This window comes from Danio rerio, chromosome 21, assembly GCF_049306965.1.
Source record: "Danio rerio strain Tuebingen ecotype United States chromosome 21, GRCz12tu, whole genome shotgun sequence".
NCBI lineage: Eukaryota > Metazoa > Chordata > Actinopteri > Cypriniformes > Danionidae > Danio > Danio rerio.
In genome coordinates this window covers 49,351,289-49,372,041 of record NC_133196.1, presented here as the reverse complement: position 1 = coordinate 49,372,041, position 20,753 = coordinate 49,351,289, and the positions used below count along the sequence as shown (strand labels likewise).

Below are 20,753 nucleotides of genomic sequence, written 5' to 3'. Positions count from 1 at the left end.
TAACTTTGTTTGAACATTTTTTTACTACAAAAGTTTACTCCGTTTAAGTATAGTACAGGATCAGTTCTATTAGTTCTATATGAGGACATTTGACTTCAAATTAGCATTAGCAAACCAGAGGGAATGGCTTTTGTTACGGGGTTATATAATTTAAATTTAATAGGGGATGACAATCATTCCATAACATTTTTGCAAGATAGTAAATTAGCTGATTGGTCTAAAATATCAGAAAAGAAAAAATACCTTAATCTGTCCAGTTTTGCAGATAGAGAGATTTCTGGTTAACAGTATTATGAGAATTATTCCACAAAACTGCTTTATGGGGGAGAAATTGAGCTCATAACACAAACCAAAAACCTTTTTAATATATATTTTGCTTACAATGATGATGCTCAGCTGCTGTGAATCTGCCGTGATGACGCAGTGTCTGCGTGCGCGGCGCTCTTGCGTCACTCCGGCGTGTGCGCGCGCACGTCTCTCCTCTCCACTGTCGGCTGAGCTGCTGTCCTCTCCATCCACACAGAGGTGAGTCCACATCTACACTTTATCCAGCATTACACTGAATCTGCAGCAGAGTGAAGGCTTATTCTGCTCATACAGTGAACCTGAAGAGCAGTTTATCACTCATACAGATGTATATACACATGCAGATCTATATTTGTGTGTATATATCTGGGTGAGCATCACTGAGGAGAGCACGGCCTGCTGAAATGCACGCGCCCGTCCATCGGTTATCTGTCAGAGGACTTTTATTGAGTTCATCCGCTGCATTTACACTCTGAGTGCAGGAGCTGATCATTGAGATCGCGTTGAGGGAGAAATGTTCTGTATATTGAGTGATTTTGTGCTCGTCCTCTGATACAGCAGTGGCCTAAAGCTGCGCCATTGAGCCGCGGGCATGCGCACTGGCTGCCCCTGGTCATCTCTGCACGTTTGCGCGCGCGTGTGTGTAGAGATATTCGCGTGAATGAATAATGTGTGTGTCAGGGATAGTCATTGTTGGCGGGACAAGTGAACGATCCTTCACATAGGACGTGAGAGTTCAGGGAGTGCGCGGAAGCGGGCGGTTTGGCAACAGCTGATCTGTGACTGGAGAGTGCATGGTAGGAGGTAGCTTAGATTCCGGAAGCATTCCGGAAATGGAGGAAGAAATGTCGGACGCAGATGAAGTGGGAAATTCGAAAAATGAATGGATTACAGTAGAAAAACGGAAAAGAAACAGAAGCTGGAGTAATACATCTGAGACTGACAGTGAGAACGGAATGCATCAGACAAGACGAAGGAAAGAAGAGTTTAAGGTAGTGATGAAACTCGATTGTGGTTCATTTAGCTTTATCAATCCGCTGAAGATGTCTAAAACAATCAAGGAAGAGATAGGATTGGTAGAAAGTGTTAAAAAATTGAGAGACGGCAGGCTGTTAATATACTGTAAGGACAGCAGACAACAAAAAAAGGCTGTAGAAATTAAATCTATCATGGGGCAAAAGGTGACTTGTAATGTACAAGAAGAAAAGAAATGGGTTAAAGGAGTAATCACTGGCATCCCTACCGATGTTACAGTTGAAAAAATCAAACGAGGTCTTACAGGTGCAGCTGTAATGGATGTGAAAAGACTTAAATGCACCAGAAATGGTGAAAGGGGAGATAGTCTTTCAGTAATGATTCACTTTAATGAAGACAAACTGCCAAGTAAAGTATATCTGGGATTTGTGAGTTATTCTGTGAGGCTTTATGTACCTCCCCCTTTAAGGTGTTATAAATGCCAAAAATATGGACATGTGGCAGCAGTATGCAGAGGCAAGCAGAGATGTGCTAAATGCGGAGGGGAGCATGAGTATGGTAAATGTGGTCAAGGAGTTAGTCCCAAATGTTGTAACTGTGGAGGAGAGCACAGTGCGGGATATGGAGGATGCAAAGTGAGGAAACATGCGGCTCAAGTACAAAATGTTAGAATTCAAGAAGGAATGTCATACTCAGAGGCCTTAAAAAAAGTTGGAAAGAATGTAGAAATAGGTAACAAAAGCAAAGAAATCATTCAACAGAAGTCGGAAATGGATAAAGAAAATAAGAAAGAGAGATTAGAGATCAAGGGAAATGCTGCATTTATTACTTTTATGGCTGAAGTAGTGAACTGTTCAGCTCAGACAGAAAGTAGGACTGAGAGAATCAGAATAATAATTAAAGCAGCAGAAAAGTATCTAGAGATTGAGGGTATCTCAGTGGATTTGATAAATGAGAAATTAAAGATGCAGATTCCATCCTCTCAGCAAGTATGTGGTGGCCCTTAATAATGTTATTAATATTACAGTGGAACGCGAGAAGCTTAATAGCTAATGGGCAAGAATTTAAAAAAGTAATTTCCAATTTAGAAAACAAACCAGATATAATATGTGTACAGGAAACATGGCTTAAACCACAGTTAGATTTTGTACTACAAGGGTATGTGGTTACTCGGAAGGATAGAAAACAAGGTAATGGAGGTGGAGTTGCTACTTTTATTAAACAAGGTGTAGGATATAGGAATGTTGAGGTGGTGGTGGATCAGGAGGTGGTTTCAATAGAAGTTTGGGAAGGGTGTTGTAATATTAAGGTAATAAATTTTTACAATCCATGTGAAAAATTATGTAAAGAAAAATTAGAAGTCATAAGAGGTAACATTAGTCAGAAAGTAGTATGGTGTGGTGATTTTAATGCTCACAATACTTTATGGGGAAGTGATAAATCGGACAGTAACGGATTGATAGTGGAAGAAATGTTAGATTGGGGACAATTAGTATGTATGAATAATGGGTGTTACACAAGAGTTGATTTGTCTCAGGGACGTAAATCAGTTTTAGATATTACCCTTGTGACAGGAGAATTAGCTAGGAAATGTGAGTGGAAAATATATAAACACAGTACCTTGGGAAGTGATCACTATCCAATATGGTGTAAAATTGGGGTGGACATCATCAACACTCCGATAGAGAGAATTTTAAGATGGAAATTTAACGATGCTAACTGGGAGCTCTTTAGAGATGTATGTCATGATAAAATGTGGGAAATGGTCAATGACAATGATAACATAGAAGAGTTAAATGAAAAAATAAGTGAAATATTAAGAAAAACTGCAGAGGAAGTTATTGGTAAAAAGAAAAATGTAAACAATAAAAAAGCAGTTCCGTGGTGGAATAAAGAATGTAGTAATGCAGTTAGGGAGAGAAATAAAGCAATGAAGAAAGCCAGGAGATCAGTATTGTTCAAGGATTTTATTAATTATAAGAAAGCTCAGGCAATAGTTAGGAGAGAAATAAGAAAAGCAAAAAGACTTTACTGGAGAGAATTCTGTAATAGAATAGGGGAGGAAATTGAAATTAATGAAGTTTGGAATATGATCAGAAGGATGGGAGGAATTCAGAAAAATAATAACATTCCTGTTTTAATTAGTAATGGAAAAATAGCAGTTAATAATGATGATAAAGCAGAAATGTTGGTGGAATCATTTGCAAAAATTCATAGTAATGAAAATATTTCAGATAACATGAGAAAAATCAGGGAACAGAAAATTAGGGAAAAATCTCATATATATGAAAAGAAGGATACATCAGGAAGTTTATTAGACTCAGAGTTCACATTATATGAGTTAAAAAGAGCTATTTCAGGGGTTAAACATACTTCTCCGGGAAAAGATGACATATGTTATGAGATGATTAAACATCTGTCAGATGTATCTTTGAACACCATTTTGATTTTGTTTAACAAAATTTGGGTGAAAGGAAGTTTGCCAGTAGATTGGAAACATGGGGTTATAGTGCCAATAGCCAAACCTGGAAAAGATCATTCTCAGCCAACTAGTTATAGACCTATTGCACTGACATCAAATTTATGCAAAATTATGGAACGGATGGTTATGGATAGATTGGTTTTTGTATTAGAAAGTAGAAACATTTTTTCAGCATGTCAAAGCGGATTCAGAAAAGGAAGAAACACAATGGACTCAATCTTGTGTTTAGAAAATGAAATTCGAAAGGCACAAATAGGGAAAGAGGTACTTGTGGGAGTGTTTTTCGATGTGGAAAAAGCTTATGATATGTTGTGGAAAGAAGGTCTTCTCTTAAAATTGGAAAACATGGGAATAGATGGGAGAATGTACAATTGGATTCTGAGTTTTTTATTTGGTAGAACGATTCAAGTAAGAGTAGGGACTGCATTGTCTAAGATTCTTCCAATTGAGAACGGCACACCTCAAGGAAGTGTGAGTAGCCCAATTCTGTTTAACATAATGATAAATGACATCTTTCAAAATATAGAATCAGGAATAGGAAGATCACTGTACGCGGATGATGGAGCGATATGGAAAAGAGGACGAAATGTAACATTTGTAGAAAATAAAATGCAAATAGCAGTGAATAAAGTTGAGAGTTGGGCTAATAAATGGGGCTTTCGGTTTTCTGTTGAAAAAACGCAAGTAATATGCTTCTCGAAAAAAAAAAGCAATCCAGTATTAAACATCAAAATGTATGAAACGCGGTTAGGGCAAGTAAATGTAATCAGATTTTTAGGTTTATGGATGGATAATAAATTAACATTTAAAATTCATATTGAGAAATTAATTGAAAAATGTAAAAAAGGAATAAATGTATTAAGGTGTTTGGCTGGAGTTGAGTGGGGTGCCAGTAGTACAGCATTAAAAAGAATTTATAATGCTGTGATAAGGTCAAACATTGACTATGGGTGTATGGTGTATAGTTCTACTAATAAAACATTGATTAAAAAAATAGAGGTCATACAAAATCAAGCTCTGAGGATATGTTGTGGTGCTTTTAGATCCTCTCCAGTGGCATCATTACAAGTTGAAATGGGAGAGATGCCATTAGAACATCGAATGTCTCAGCTGAGAATGAGATATTGGATAGGAATAAAAGGTCATTTGGAAAACCATCCTGTTAGATGTCTTTTAAAAGATTGCTGGGAGTATGTGTACAAAGAAATAGCAAGTTTTGGTTGGGTAGTAAGAAAGGAAATAAACAGTTTAGAATGGAAAGATCTGGAAGTTGCTCCATCTGTCGTTATACCAACAATTCCCCCATGGGTGTTTCCTATGCCAGTAGTAGATCTGCAAATTCATGAAAGAATTCAAAACAAGGAGATAATTATTCCAACTAAATTATTAGTTCAAGAATATATCCAACAGAATTATTATTCTGTATTACAAATCTTTACAGATGGGTCGAAGGAACCTAAGTGTGGAAGAACTGCTGCTGCTGTATATATTCCACAATTTAACATCAAAATTGCAAAGAGATTATCAGATCACGTGTCAGTGTTTACCTCTGAATTATTAGCTATTATTATAGCACTTCAATGGATTGAAGAAGTCCAACCAGAAAAAGCAGTAATTTGTTCAGACTCAATGGCTGCACTTAAAAGCCTTCAAAGTGCCAAATCTGAAGCTAGACAAGATTTAGTATTTGAAATTTTACAAAATTTATTCACAATTAGGCAGTTAAGAATAATGGTTTCATTTCTCTGGGTACCGGCACATGTGGGGGTAGATGGGAATGAGGAAGCTGATATGCTAGCAAAAAAAGCTTTAAATAATGAGCAAATAGAAATTAAATTAGCATTAAGTAAAACAGAATTTAAAAGAATGATTGCAGTCGAAATATATAAGAAATGGCAACAGGTGTGGAACAAGGAGACCAAAGGAAGACATTTATATCAGATTCAGGAATTTGTAGGAAACGGGAGGAAAAGATACGGATATCGAAGGAAAGATGTCATCATAACAAGACTAAGGATAGGCCATACGTCATTAAATTACAGCTTGTATAAAATAGGAAAGCATGAATCAGGGAAGTGTGATAATTGTGGAGAGTTGGAAACAGTCAATCATATAATTTTAGAATGCCCAGCTTATGAAAGAGAGAGGTTTGATTTAATACAAGAATTAGGACAGCTGGAAGATAAGGTAATTTCTTTGAAAGTATTGCTAGGAAACGGGCTTAGACAATCAAAAATTCATGAGATATTAATTAAATATTTGGGAAATATAGGAATAATGCATAGAATTTAGTGTTGTTTTTTTTTTTTTTTTTTTTTTTAATATATAATTTAATATAGTAATTTAATGTATATATAAGTGTTTTCCATCTACTCCAATTATGTACAATCCACACTCCAGATCAGTAGGTGGCGGTAATGCACCTATTTTTGTTGGTTTGCCAAACCGCCATAAAACACCAGAAGAAGAAGAAGAAGATAGTCATTGTTATAGCAGTTATCATTTGGAGCTGGTTAGCTTTAGTGTACCCTGCTGAAAAAACAGCTTAAACCAGCCTAGGCTGGTTGGCTGGTTTTAGCTGGTTGACCAGTCTGGCTTTAGAGTGGTTTTGGCCACTTCCAGGCTGGTTTCTAGCCTGGTCTTAGCTGGTCAGGCTGGGATAAAGGTAAAATTGGTTTTATATTCGAATATTTAGACTTTCCCCTTAATAATATAACTTCAGAAAAGTATTATTTGCAAATTATAAATTGGAAACCATATTAGCAGCCTTTGATTATCAAAATACAGCATTGTTTACTGTCAGTTAGATAGTGATAATGTTGTTTAGAAGTCATACTTGCATGCTAATTCCGATCCAACATTGAAAGTAACATGGTAAACAGTATTGAGACTTCTACATGAACAAATATGCAAATATAAAACCAACTTTACCTCTATCAGGCTGGGAGATGACCAGCTAAAACCAGCTTGACCAGCCTAGTCAGGCTGGGAATCCAGCCAAAACCAGCTATGTCCAGCCTAAACCAGGCTGTTGTTGTTTTGAACCTAAATAGGGACGAAATGTCTGCTGTGTGTAGTTTTTCTGTAATTGGTAACACATCGGGGACTGTAGTGGTCTGTTTGTGTTCATATATGTTCATTTGTTTATTTTATATAATCGCAGACCTTACAGCAGGCTATTTCACACTGTCATTGATCTGCAGTTATAATCAAATCCTGTTAGTAATGAACATTTATACAGAATCATTGATGTGTGTAAAGCATCTGTTTTGTGAGAATCGCTTTTTATAATATTTGTGAACGACCCGTACAGCTTTACTGCAGGCATTTCCTCAAGCGAGAATGATGCGACTGAAACTTTGTCATACACCACGCCCACCAAAAGGGTACCCTTGGTAGTGGAAACGCAAGCCTGATAAAGATGACCGGTACTGACCTGAACCGTACTGTACTAGTCAGTGGAAACGAGGCATTAATAATATAAAGGCAGAAAAATAATCTTTGCAAATTCTAAATGGGGAAATCATTGTGGCATGTTTAAGTACAACATTGCTCACAGTCGGTGAAATAGTGCTAATGATTGATGTGCATTTGGTTTTATGTTCTCGCTTTCAGATTTTGGCGTTCAATAAAATGCAAAGCAGAATTTGCATAGGGGAATACAGATTAATTATAATAATGCACCATTATGAGCAATACAGTCTCGATATTGTTCACCGCTGCTTTTAATTTCCGGTCTGAAATCACATGCAAGACTTCTAAACAACATTAGATTATAAACAACTTATCCTTTCCTCCTGTTTTGCTCTGAAGTGTGTAATGTAAAGTTCCTTCTTTATTCTCTCTCAGACTATGGCTGTTCCTCCCACATATGTGGATCTGGGCAAATCTGCCAGAGACATCTTCACCAAAGGATATGGTAAGCACACTTTCTGCTGAGAGATCAATGGCTGCGTCTTGATCCACTCTCTTGTTCAATAGTCAGTGCACTGATCAGGGCATCAGCCACTTTGAGTGTCTTGTGGGTCTACAAATTAACTCAAATGAACAATAATATATAAATAGTGTTTTGGACATTGTAAGGTGCATTCTGAGAATATATCCTCAGCATCTATTCAACACCATGAGACAAGATTTTCAGCTAGAATTGTCATGCCAGTTTTTTGTTTCTACTAATAGGCAATGCTCCTAAATTAAATATTTAAGTGAGCGCCATGCTGCTCTAGTTCAGGTTTTTGATGATGAACACAACAATGGCGAGTTCTCAATAAAGGATTTAGCTTTGAACATACCTGAATGTCTCCCGGTCTATCTCTTCTTCAGTACACAGCAGTTGTGTTGCCGTGACCCAGATAAAGACTGAAATGACCCAGATAGAGACTGAAATCACTGATTTTTAACCATTTTGGTGCCGTGACCCGGACAGAGACTGAAATCATTAATTACCAACAGTTTTAGTGCCATGACCCGGACAGAGACTGAAATAACATATTCCCAACCATTTTGGTGCCGTGACCCGAATAGAGACTGAAATGATAAATTACCGACAGTTGTGGTGCCATGACCCAGATAAAGACTGAAATGACCCAGATAGACACTGAAATCACACATTTCCAGCAGTTTAGTGCCGTGACCCGATAGAGACTGAAATCATAAATTACCGACAGTTGTGGTGCCGTGACCCAGATAGAGACTGAAATCCCTCATTTCCAACAGTTTGGTGCCGTGACCCGATAGAGACTGAAATGACTTATTTCCATCAGTTTGGTGCCGTGACCCAGATAAAGACTGAATCCCCTTTGGGGGAATCCCCAAAGGCATTTTTGAAGTGTGCTCCACTTCATAAAGTGAATGAGGGAAGTGTACATGGACATTTTGAGTGTGCTTCATATGTCCATTCCAGCACCTATATGTCCCAGAATGCAATTGTGATGTCACATCAGTGTAGTGCTTAACGCCCCATTCACACGGGGCGTCAGCATCAACGCTTCCCATTCACTTTGAATGGGTGACGTCAGAAATTGCCTAACTGCATTGTGGATTCGTCAGCGCCGCTTCAGAGGTGTTGCTCGCTGCAGAAGTAGGGACTAGCTCAACTTTGCAAGCGCCGACGGAAGCGTCAGCCAATCAGATCGCTGTATGCAAATACACCAGCTCAGACAGTGGCATATTGCTGACTGAATTTCATTGGCTGACGCTGCTATGACGATCGCTTCAGCCCCAACTTCAGACACGCCTTCAGTCAAGCGTTGACGCTGAAGCCCCGTGTGGATAGGGCGTAAGGGTTTAGGGAACGAAACAGAGGGAAGTTGGTGAATGAAGGGCGTATAAAAATTGCACTGGAATGATTTGTGCTCTAAAAAGATGTGCTGTGAACATCAGGGAGCATCAATGAATACTATCCACCCTTAATAGACACTCTGAAGCTCAGAACAAGAATCTTGTGAAGCAAATCATTAAACATAATGACAAACCAGGGATCTATATTTAATAGAAACTATTCCCCGTTAATATTTAGTCATTAGTTAAACATAGACCGGTACAGACAATCTCACAAACATTTATAAATGATGTGAAATGATCAAATTATTTATCTATAATGTGCTTAAAGCATAATAAAATGACTATGGGGAAATATCAGTTATGTTGTTTATAAATTCCAGTTGTAACGTTCAATGTGTTAAAATGCAATGAGGACGTTCTCGTGCCACACTCCAAGTCTGATGTCCAGTGAGCATGCTTTTAGGGAGAAAACAAACCTAAATAAATACTTAATGTGCTAAATATGAACTGTAAATGCAAAGCCATGAAGGATGCGTGTTGTTGTGTGTGTCACTGATGTTGGTCTCTCTGTCATGTGCAGGATTCGGTCTCATTAAACTGGACTTGAAAACGAGGTCAGAGAATGGACTGGTGAGTAGCCGCTGGATTTCCTCCCCTCATCATGAACACAGTCAGCTACACTGCCTCTCTGCTCAGCTTAATAGGACAGTTCACACAAGAAATTAACATTTCATCATTTATTCACGCTCAAGTGGTTCTGAACCTAAAGGACTGTCCTGCTTTAATGATTGCAGCAGACTTTTTTTTATGAAATGAACTCTCTTAAGGACATTTTTAGCAAATTTTTTATCATGTATTAACACTAAAAATCCTATTTAATTTATGTATTCCTTTGTTTGTTTATTTTTTAAATTGTATTGAAATGTTCCTGCCATGAAAATAGCCTTAATAGCTGACATGGCATTAAATAAAAATTAATTACATCTAAAAGTTAATTTTTTCTGTTGAACACAAATGAAGATACTCTGAAGAATGCTGGAAAAAGCAGCCATCGACATCCAGAGTAGGAACAAAGCATACTATGTTTGTCGGAGTAGGTTTTTTCCAGCATTCTTCAGAGTATCTTCATTTGTGTTCAACAAAAACTCGAACAGGTTTGGATATAAATGAGTAAATCATGACAGAATGTACATTTTTAATTGAACTTTGGCTTTAACGTAAATTTCAGCATCAAGGCCAATTTGTGAACTGAGTATTGGATCTGTATATCCCTAATTTTCACTGACAGCCCAAATTTGTTTTATCCAGTAAGTCATGTCTATTAGATGTCTTTTAAACTCTTTCATGCTTGGTGTGAAGTGAAATCTGCTATATGTACATTGTTTGTCTGCTAACATATTGTGGTGTTTTATATTATGAAGCATGCTAAATAAACACACTTGTTCATCTGAAAATCAATCCTGGGGTCCGTTCTTCGTATGTGGATTACTCAGTTAGCTGGATTTGGATATTGACGATTTGACATGATCCAGGATCGTTTCGTTCTTCAAAGCTGATCCGAGAGTTGTTGTCATAGCAACAGTTCTGCTAGGTCAAACCTGATCGGGAGCAGGTTCAATTCATATAAACAGGATTAGATCGGCTCAGTTCAAGCAAAGATAATACAGAAAGTATGTTCCGAATTCTGATATTTTCTTACAGTAGTAGTGATATACACTTGGGAAAATTGTACATATATTTTTAACTATATATATATAAAGTTATAGTCATTAATAAAATAAAGTTATACATATTAATAAAACTTCAATCTGCACCCTCGAAATGAAAGTATAAAGACTGCCACCTGGTGGTGCAAAGAGAAAACTTATTGATATGAACTTTTTAGATCGCTTTAGTACAAATTGTGTATATTAGAAATGCAGAATATGTGACTTTTTTTTAAAACCAATAATACATTTATGCAGTCATAAACATGTTTTGACAGTAATATGCCAGTGATTTGATGCTTCACTAAAGTTGCAGACGCCTTTACCAATATGAAAACGGTTTTTCTTTACACCGATTAAAAAACGGCTACTATAATAAAATTGAAATACATGATGAATACTCTTGACACATGAAAGTGTAAAGCCTGCAGCTCACAACAAATGTGGAAGGTTATTGCGTGTCATGTATAACAAACGGTTTACTGCTAATTTGATGTAATTTTGCTTGCATGGATAATTGAATATTAATCAGATGATGTCATTACGCTGCTGTGCCGTCAGCCAATCGCTGCATTGCTGATCATGATTTCGAGGATTGATAGATCTGTCCTTCACAACACACACAGCGATCTCAGATCAGTTTATCCAGACATTCTAATCTGATTTGCGAACTTTTTTGAAGAACCAAATTAGCCGGAGATCAGTTATCAAGATTAAAGGATCCAGGATCTGCCAAATCATCTTAGATCATTTAAGCGAGGTACGAAGAACAGACCCCTGGTGGGAAAAAACCCTTTCCAATATTTTGAATTTGGACTGCAATGCCCAACTCAACCACTGGGGTCAATCCTATTTATTGCAGCAGAAAGTGTATATATATAGTATAGCGTGTGTGTGTGTGTGTGTGTGTGTGTGTGTGTTGCACTCATGTTTCTGATTGAGATCATCTGCTCCTTTATTTTACTGCAGGAGTTCAAGAGCTCCGGCTCGGCCAACACAGAGACCAGTAAAGTAGCAGGAACTCTGGAGACCAAGTACAAGTGGGCTGAACACGGCCTGACCTTCACTGAGAAGTGGAACACGGACAACACTCTGGGCACAGAGATCACCCTGGAGGACCAGGTCAGACCGAGAGCACCCAAACACACCAGGGCTGCACAATGATGGAAAAACATGACTCTTCGATATCTAGTTTTTCTGCAAATTATTTATTGTATTTAATTATTATTGTTTTTATTTTTATTTCTATTTATTTAAAAAAATATTTATTTAATTTCACTTTTTAAAAATTGTATTTTAATTTTCATTTATTCATTTTTATTTTATTTTCATTTTTATTTACTTTTGTTTTAATTTTGATTCATTTTAATTTTATTTTTTAATCATTTTGTTTTATTTACTATACATACAATTGTTCAAAGTAATAGCAATACAGACAAACGCATTGGGAACACTGGGAAAATAATGGTTAAATGTATTATTACTTTACAGAAAGTGACAAAATGTACTATATTAACTGCGAAATGATAGAAGATTTAGCTTCCTAGTAAATCACTGAACTGATATTTAGTTGTATAACCATGGGTTCAGAGAACTGCCCATTTCTGACACCTTCTAACAGGTCTACCAGCTCAGGATGATTGTACTAGACCAAGGATCACCAAACTTGTTCCTGGAGGGCCGGTGTCCTGCTGATTTTAGCTCCAACTCTAATCAAACACACCTGAACAAGCTGATCAAGCTCTTACTAGGTAGACTTTAAACACTCAGGCAGGTGTGTTGAGGCAAGTTGGAGCTAAACCCTGCAGGGACACCGGACCTCCATAAACGAGATTGTTGACCCCTGATCTAGACCATAATTCCTCTGCATTTCTTGATTTTGCTTCAGAAACCGCATTTTTGATGTCAGGTTACACGTTTTCTATTGGGTTAAGGTCTGGACACTGGACTGGCCATTCCATTATGTTAATCTTGTTAGTCTGGAACCAAGATGCTGCTCAATTACTGGTGTATTTGGGGTCGTTTGTCTTCCCAGAAATAAGTTTGCGTAGGGTCAGATGTCTACACATTGCGATGCTGATGCTGAACTGATGTATAGTGCAGCTCCAGTACACAGCAGACACTCCTGACACTCACCGTTATCTGCTTTATCTCTCAGCTGACCAAAGGGCTGAAGCTTACATTCGACTCCTCCTTTTCTCCAAACACTGGGTACGAATTTATGCATTTATTTATTTATAACTAATTAATTAATTTCACAGAACAATGAATGATTAATTCAGCAGTCTTCAACTGTATTTATTAAATTCACTTAATGTGTTAATATTGAGCATGCATGTCCTCTGACGCTCATGCTGGTGTCCCGCAGTAAGAAGAGTGGTAAGATCAAGAGCAGTTACCAGCGCGAGCACATTAACCTGGGCTGTGACGTGGACTACGACATCAACGGGACGGCGGTGCACGGAGCGCTGGTGCTGGGCCTGGACGGATGGCTCGCCGGGTACCAGATGACCTTCGAGGCCGGCAGGAACCGCATCACACAGAGCAACTTCGCTGTGGGATACAAGACCGACGAGTTCCAGCTCCACACCAATGTGTACGTATGAGGGACGGGCCATAACGGTGAAATATGCAATGTTGTATAGAGTGGGACAATGTTTCTTACCATATAAAAATAGCATTAATCAAAGGAGATGTTATAAGTAATGTTTTTAAATCAAATTCACTTATATAAGGATGTTAAAATGAATCGAATAAATAGTTATTTTTCAGATTGAATTATTTCTAATTTAAGATCTGAAAGAGGAAGACCAGATATTCTGACTCTGAGTGGTTGTTATTTTGCCCCTTCTCCTTGACTCCGCCCACAGAGGTTTATTTTCAGCTTTCGGCCAGTGGCAGTGTGGAGTCTTAGCCCCGCCTACTGTGGAGGCAGGGCTAATGCTACGTACACACCAGACGCGGAACTTGCGTCAAGCGCGAGTGATTTACATGTTAAGTCAATGCAAACGCGCGAATAGACATCCTGCGGCGCGATAGGCACGAATGGCGCGGCGGGAATGGCGCGATACGCGCGAGGCGAATTGAGCGTTTGCGCGTTTGACGCGCTTAACGAGCGTTTCGCGCCAATCTCTCGAATTCGAAATCTGAACTTTAGCGGACATTCGCGCCGCGTTAACCAATCAGAAGCTTGCTCTTGTGGGGGCGTGATTGTGACGTTGAACCAGTTGATGGTGTTCCGGGGGAAATCCTCCAGGCGACACCGACAACAAGTCAACAAACTGGGCTTGGCTCAGTCAGAAGCATCGCTGAAAGCCTCCGTGATCCAGATTCCGCGTCTGGTGTGAACACAGCATAAGACTTCATTTGATTGGTCAAATTCAAATAAACAACCATTGCATGAAAAAAAGTGATTTAATCACCCGTCTGCAGCACGTATATTGCATATATTATTATCACGATAACGATGATTTTGCAATATGTTGTGCTGCTCTAGTGTATGTACAAGGAATGGCCGATACTGGGGGAAATATATGATATTGATTAGTATTGCGTTAACGATGATTTTTACGATGTAATAAAATCGAACAATACTATTTTATTAGTCATGTTTTTAAATCATTTACTTAAAGATATTAGTGGAGATTTGCTTTAGTCATATCGACCAGGGCCGGAGTGGGACTCCTTTTCATTCCTTGAGTTTCAAGCCTCAGACCGGCCCACCTCAGTTCACGACTGACTATATTAAAATAAGGTCATTTCCAATTCAGTTTCTAATTACACTATCACATCTTTTTTTGAGAAAACAGCTGCTTTATAACTTAATGTTCAACAACCCTAACAGTATTATATGTCCTAACAATAAAAATGAAAAAAAAAAAAAATTACTCAGACGAGGATCAAACCTGGGTCGGTGGTGTCGTAACTTAACGTGCTAACCACTGGACCACAACAGCAGTACAGTGAGAGGTGACTCATCTGAGTTATATCATCATTAACCTGCAGGCTGCGAGAAAATAGATAAAAAGAGCAGAGCTGCGGTAAAATAATGAATAAGAAGGCTGTGGTCAAGTGAATAAATAAATTAATTTTAAAAGTGTGACTGCTGAGAGCAACAGATTCTGGAGCTAGGGACACCGGCCCTCATGGCCAAAAAACGGACCGGCCCACCGGGAATTCTCCCGGTCCTCCCGATTAGCCGATCCGAGCCTGATATCGACTTTAGGTTGTATGATATGCAGTGACACAGTCAGATCTTTTGCTGAACACATCCACCATATTTGATTCTTATATAAGTCCTGGAGCCTCATGTACGAAGACTTGACTTGCAAATGAGAGTCTTATTTTTTTGCATATAATCAACATAAAATAAACAAAAATAACGTATTGGACAAAAAAACTAATCACTAAAAACTTTTTGAAAACAAAACAAAAAATAAAACTTAAATTAAAAATCAAGCAGCGCAAAAAAATCGTAATTTTATATATTTTTTGTAAAATTTTATTCATCAACATTGCCGTTTACTAACATTTTGACTGAGCTCAATTCTTTACTTTTCTTTTGTAAAACTTAATTTTATGTTTGTAAATATAAAAGGTCCTGATTTAACTCTATAGAGTATGTTTGTAGATAATAATTTTGTAAACCGGCTGCTGTAATAACTAAAGCACAGACCAATCATAGGTTTTATTCTTATTGCAATAAGTCCAAATTGGCATCATTTAACCGGTGTATTGCAAACGATAAGATCTGGCCGATCTGTAGGACGTCCTGAAGGCAAACCTGCTGTGTTTCCAGTCTCAAGGTTAGACAGGAGGGTTATTTATGTGTAGCTTTATTCCCTGGAGATTGGATTTATCAAGAGCTTTGCTGCACACTGATGCTTGTTTATGTCAGGCGACGCCGGTCTGGGAGGCTGAAGCCGTGTTTGTGCTGTTGGGAATATTCCATCAGTGCTTTTAATTTATCCCACGGTAAAAAAAGAAAGCTACTCGCAGATGGACTGAGTCCTTATATCCTACACCACACACATATTATTAGCAGTGTTTCCATTCAATGAGAAACAAAAGAGAAGATAATCATCGCTTCCCGATATAAACTGGAGCAAATAATAGTCAGAGAGGTGTAGTTGAGTGTGTTTGGTGAAGCCACTGTGGTCTCTTTTTCTTTAATAAATGAGCTGCGCTTGAAGCTTTTTTTAATGCAGTTTTTTTTCATTTAAGCACTTTTTTAATGTGAGTATTTCAAAATGCACATAAGAAATAGGTAGATGGCAACATGGCTACAGTTAATAATATACACTATTATTTTTAATAATTGTTATTGATTATTATATCATTTTAATTCAATGTTAATTACTGTGAATTATATTATCAAAATAACTTATTAAATATTTTATTATTATTATTGTTGTTATTATTATAATTTTTTATTATTATAATAATAATAATAATTATTATTAATAATGATAATATTACATTTAATATTATTTTGATATTATAATTTATAGTATTATATTATAATGTGCATCGATGGATTACTCTTCATTATTATTATTATTATTATTATTTATTATTATTATTATTACCATTATTATTATTATTATTATTATTATTATTATTATTATTATTTATTTATTATTCTTACCATTATTATTATTATTATTATTATTATTATTATTATTATTATTATTATTATTATTAATAATAATAATGATGATAATAATAATAATAATAGTAATAATAATAATAACAACAATAATGATAATAATAATGATAACAATAATTAATAATTATTAATGGTAACCTTTAATTCAACTTAAGCTGTGGTAATAAATCAAATCGAGAAAGGATTCTGCATTGATTGTTATTTATCTTTTTAGTGTATATTTTAGTATACTTCAAACGCTTGACAATAAGGTTTCATTATTAGTTAGTGTTTACTAACATGAACCATGCATGAGTAATACTTGTACAGCATTTATTAATCATAGTTCGACATTTACTAATGTATTATTAGGTTCCAAATTCTCGCTGTGAACGAATGAACGATGAATGACTTTATTTTCATTAACTAACGTTAACTGACGTGAACAATGCTGTAATGTATTGTTCATTGTTTATGTTAGTAAACACATTAAATAATACAACCTTATTCTGAATTGTGACCATTTAAATTAAAAATATGTATATTAAAAAGTCAGTATTGAGTTTTATTTTTGTTTTAACAGATTTTTTTAAATGCAATTTTATATGAGCGTGTAGAAAGACATTTAGTTGTTCATCTAACTAATTAGAAAAATCTTGTGCATTAAAATAAAGACCATTAAGATTTTTAGCTTGTTGTTGTACTTTATTTAATATGTCTGTGTGTTACCCTGGTGTGATTGCAGAAATTAATATGAATGTTGTGTTTAATATCAGGAATGACGGCACAGAGTTCGGCGGCTCCATCTACCAGAAGGTGAACGATAATCTGGAGACGGCGGTGAATCTGGCCTGGACCGCCGGGAACAGCAACACTCGCTTCGGCATTGCAGCCAAATACCAAATCGACAGCGACGCGGCCTTCTCGGTGCGTGATCATCATCATCATCAAAGTTACTGTAGATACTGTCAGCTTTTATTAGTTTGTCTAATCAACCATCATAATATTATATTAATAGCATAATATCAAGAGTCAAATCAAGAAATCTATTTTTATCACCATTTGTATTTTTTATTCTACCATTATTATTTATTTCCATATTCATGCATACATGGAGTGCTCAGCATGAAGGAGTGCAATAGACAATATATTGTGCTGCATTTATTTATTTATTTATTTATCAGCACACTGAAATGCTCATGAATAAGAGTGAGGTGTGTGTTTGGCTGAGTACTGCACTGTAAGTGGCCAAATGCACCTAGGCTTTTATGCCACACCTGCACCACACAGCACCATCTGCTGGTTAAAAACTGAGCTTAAACTCCATTCAAGAGAGAATCACAATGCATTTTGAAATAAATAAATAACACAAAAATAAATAAGGTGAAGTTTATGTATATAACAGCATTTTTATTTTATTTTTTATTCTTATTTTATTTTAAAGCTGTCAGATTTGTAGAGCAACTGCAAAGGAGAGATATTTCCATAATAGTGTGTTAGACCAGTACAGAAGTCATTACTCACCAAACCTGTTCCTGGAGGGCCGGAGTCCTGCAGATTTGAGCTTTAACCCTAATCAAACACACCTGAACAAGCTAATCAAGCTCTTACGCTGCGGTCACATTAGAGTTTGAGTATGCGAAATTCTGTCATGCAGCGCTGCAAAAAGCGCCGTGATTAAACAAGCTTATTAGACATTTTTAAAACTAAAAGCGAGCGATTGCTGCATGTTTTGATCCTCGATTTGTCTCAGTCTAGTGATGAGATTTCTCAGAGTTCACCAAGCTGGAACTTTGCACCGCAGCAACCTGTGAAACTTGACAAATGACCCTGCGTTTCCTGTCTGACGCATTTGCGTGCGTATGAATGGAAGTCTATGGGAGGAAAAGCCCAGTGTGACAGCAGCTTTACTGGGTATACTTGAAACATCCATGCAGGTGTGTTGAGTCAAGATGGAGCTAAACCCTGCAGGACCAGGATTGCTGACCCCTGGACTAAGTCTTTAGAGATGCATATTTTGCAAATACAGCTACAAATTTTGAGTCACCACAAAATCTGGACCGATGACCCCCCCCAGGACGTATACCACTGCCAGACCACCTCAACATCCCCGAGTTATTACATGATGTGGTTTCAGGCCGCAGCTCTAGATATTGCTTCATCACTGAACGCTCTGGGGAAAGTCATGATTGAAGGGAATCTACTATATTTGTATTCAACATCACTGTTTTTGTCTGTCTTACAGGCCAAAGTGAATAACTCGAGCCTTGTCGGGCTGGGATACACTCAAACTCTGAAGCCTGGTAAGTGTGTGTAGATATTATTAAACAGGGCTCTGCTGAAAAATCCAGCTTAAACCAGCCTAGGATGGTTGACTGGTTTTAGCTGGTCAACCAGCCTGGTTTTAGAGGGGTTTTGGCCACTTCCAGGCTGGTTTCCAGCCATTTCCAGCCTGGTTTTAGCTGGACAAGCTGGGAGATGACCAGCTAAAACCAGCTTGACCAGCCTAGCCAGGCTTGGAGCCCAGCCAAAACCAGCTATGTCCAGCTTAAACCAGGATGGTCAAGCTGGTTTTGATGGTTTTAGCTGGTCACTTTCTAGGCTGGAAATCAGCTTAGTCCCTTTATTCATCAGGGGTCGCCACAGCAGAATGAACCACCAACTTATCCAGAACATATTTCACACAGCGGATGCCCTTCCAGCTGCAACCCAGTACTGGGATACTCTCTCATGCACACACTCATACACCACGGGCAATTCAGTTGATCAATTCCCCTACAGCACTGTGTTTTTTCAGGTCTAATATGATATCTGCAGTATAATACCTGCTGGATTAATTCCCCAACGTCTCTCTTCTGCTTTCAGGTATTAAGCTGACCCTTTCTGCTCTTCTGGATGGCAAGAACATTAACGCCGGAGGCCACAAGATGGGTTTGGGTCTGGAGTTTGAGGCATAAGAAGCTGTGGATTGCTCCGATCCTGACTTCATTTAATATTACACACTTTATTTTCTATCCCCACACCCTCACACACCTTATTTCTCCTGAGCAGGAACACACACGGTATACCTGGAGACATGTATGCATTAGCAGCGGCTCACTTTCCCAGAGAGAAACACTATTAGAGAAGAGCGCTCCCCGGTTTATAAGATGTTTTGTCTTCAACACACTCTGCGTTATTTATTTCAGTGTTCATACTTTACAGATGCTCATTTCTTTGTGGAAGTTTACGTCAGAAAACACTAGATTGACATTCCTGATCTTCAGAAAGAGAGCCTGCAGCTCTTTATGATAGATTCCACACGTTTGGGTGCGTCTCATGTCTCCGTCTGGTGTGTGTGTGCGAGTAATCCACATGTGTGTCGTTGTTTTAGCGCTGCATACTACCTGCTGCGTCCGTGCAGAGCTCCTGAAAACAGAAGTGTGTGTCGGGAAGAGCACGAGTGACGTGCAGTTCTGGATGTAGGCTTGTCTTCCATTGTTACATGTAGGATTAGGAAGCTGTGGATTTAGCAGGATGGAGTCCTTCCTTACGTTGAATAAAACGTTCGACCTGTATCACACCTACTGGACTGTGTGTGTTGTGTTCTGTGGGAAAATCTGCCTTTTTGCATGCAGTAAATTCTGTTTATGAAGATTAATGTTTTTGAAAACTATAGGTATAGACTGATAGAATGTGTAATAAATATATATTAAGTTGAAGTCAAAATTATTCGCCCCCTTTGACTTTTTTTTTCTTTTTTAAATATTTCCCAAATGATGTTAAACAGATGCAGGAAATGTTCACAGTGTGTCTGATAATATTTGTTCTTCTGGAGAAAGTCTGATTTGTTTTATTTCGGCTAGAATAAAAGCAGTTATTGTGTTTTTAAACACCATTTAAAGGTCAATATTATTAGCCCCTTTAAGATATTTTGTTTTGGATAGTCTACAGAACAAATCATCATTATACAATGACTTGCCTAATTACCCTAGTGATGCCTTTAAATGTCACTTTAAGCTGTATAGAAGTGTCTTGAAGAATATCTAGAGTACTATTATTTACAGTCATCATGACAAAGAGAAAATAAATCAGTTATTAGAGATGAGTTATTAACACTATTATGATTAGAAATGTGTTGAAAAAATTTGCTCCGTTAAACAGAAATTGGGGAAAAAAAATAAATGGGTAATAATTCTGACTTCAACTGTGTATGTGTGTGAGAAATAAATAAACACAATAAAAGAATTATAAAAATATATAAATATTAGTAAATATATTTAAAACAAATAAAATAAATATAAAAATAAAAACAAAAAATAAAAAAATATAAATATTAGTAAATATAACGAATGTATATTTAAAACAAAAAATT

At 37.2% G+C, this 20,753-nt stretch overlaps 2 protein-coding genes across 2 annotated transcripts in view; one reads left to right on the top strand and one right to left on the bottom strand.

Annotated features, from left to right (window-relative positions):
• Positions 1-20,753, bottom strand: part of ddx46 (DEAD (Asp-Glu-Ala-Asp) box polypeptide 46) — an 800,864-nt gene that overhangs the window by 620,573 nt on the left and 159,538 nt on the right. The gene's annotated exons all lie outside the window — the stretch shown is intronic.
• On the top strand, positions 455-19,965 carry vdac1 (voltage-dependent anion channel 1). Its single transcript, NM_001001404.1, is given in 9 exon segments — positions 455-525; positions 7,613-7,682; positions 9,627-9,676; positions 11,722-11,874; positions 12,911-12,963; positions 13,121-13,348; positions 17,176-17,326; positions 18,645-18,702; positions 19,265-19,965. Coding segments are annotated over 8 exon segments (852 nt in total). The 5' UTR covers positions 455-525; positions 7,613-7,615; the 3' UTR covers positions 19,357-19,965.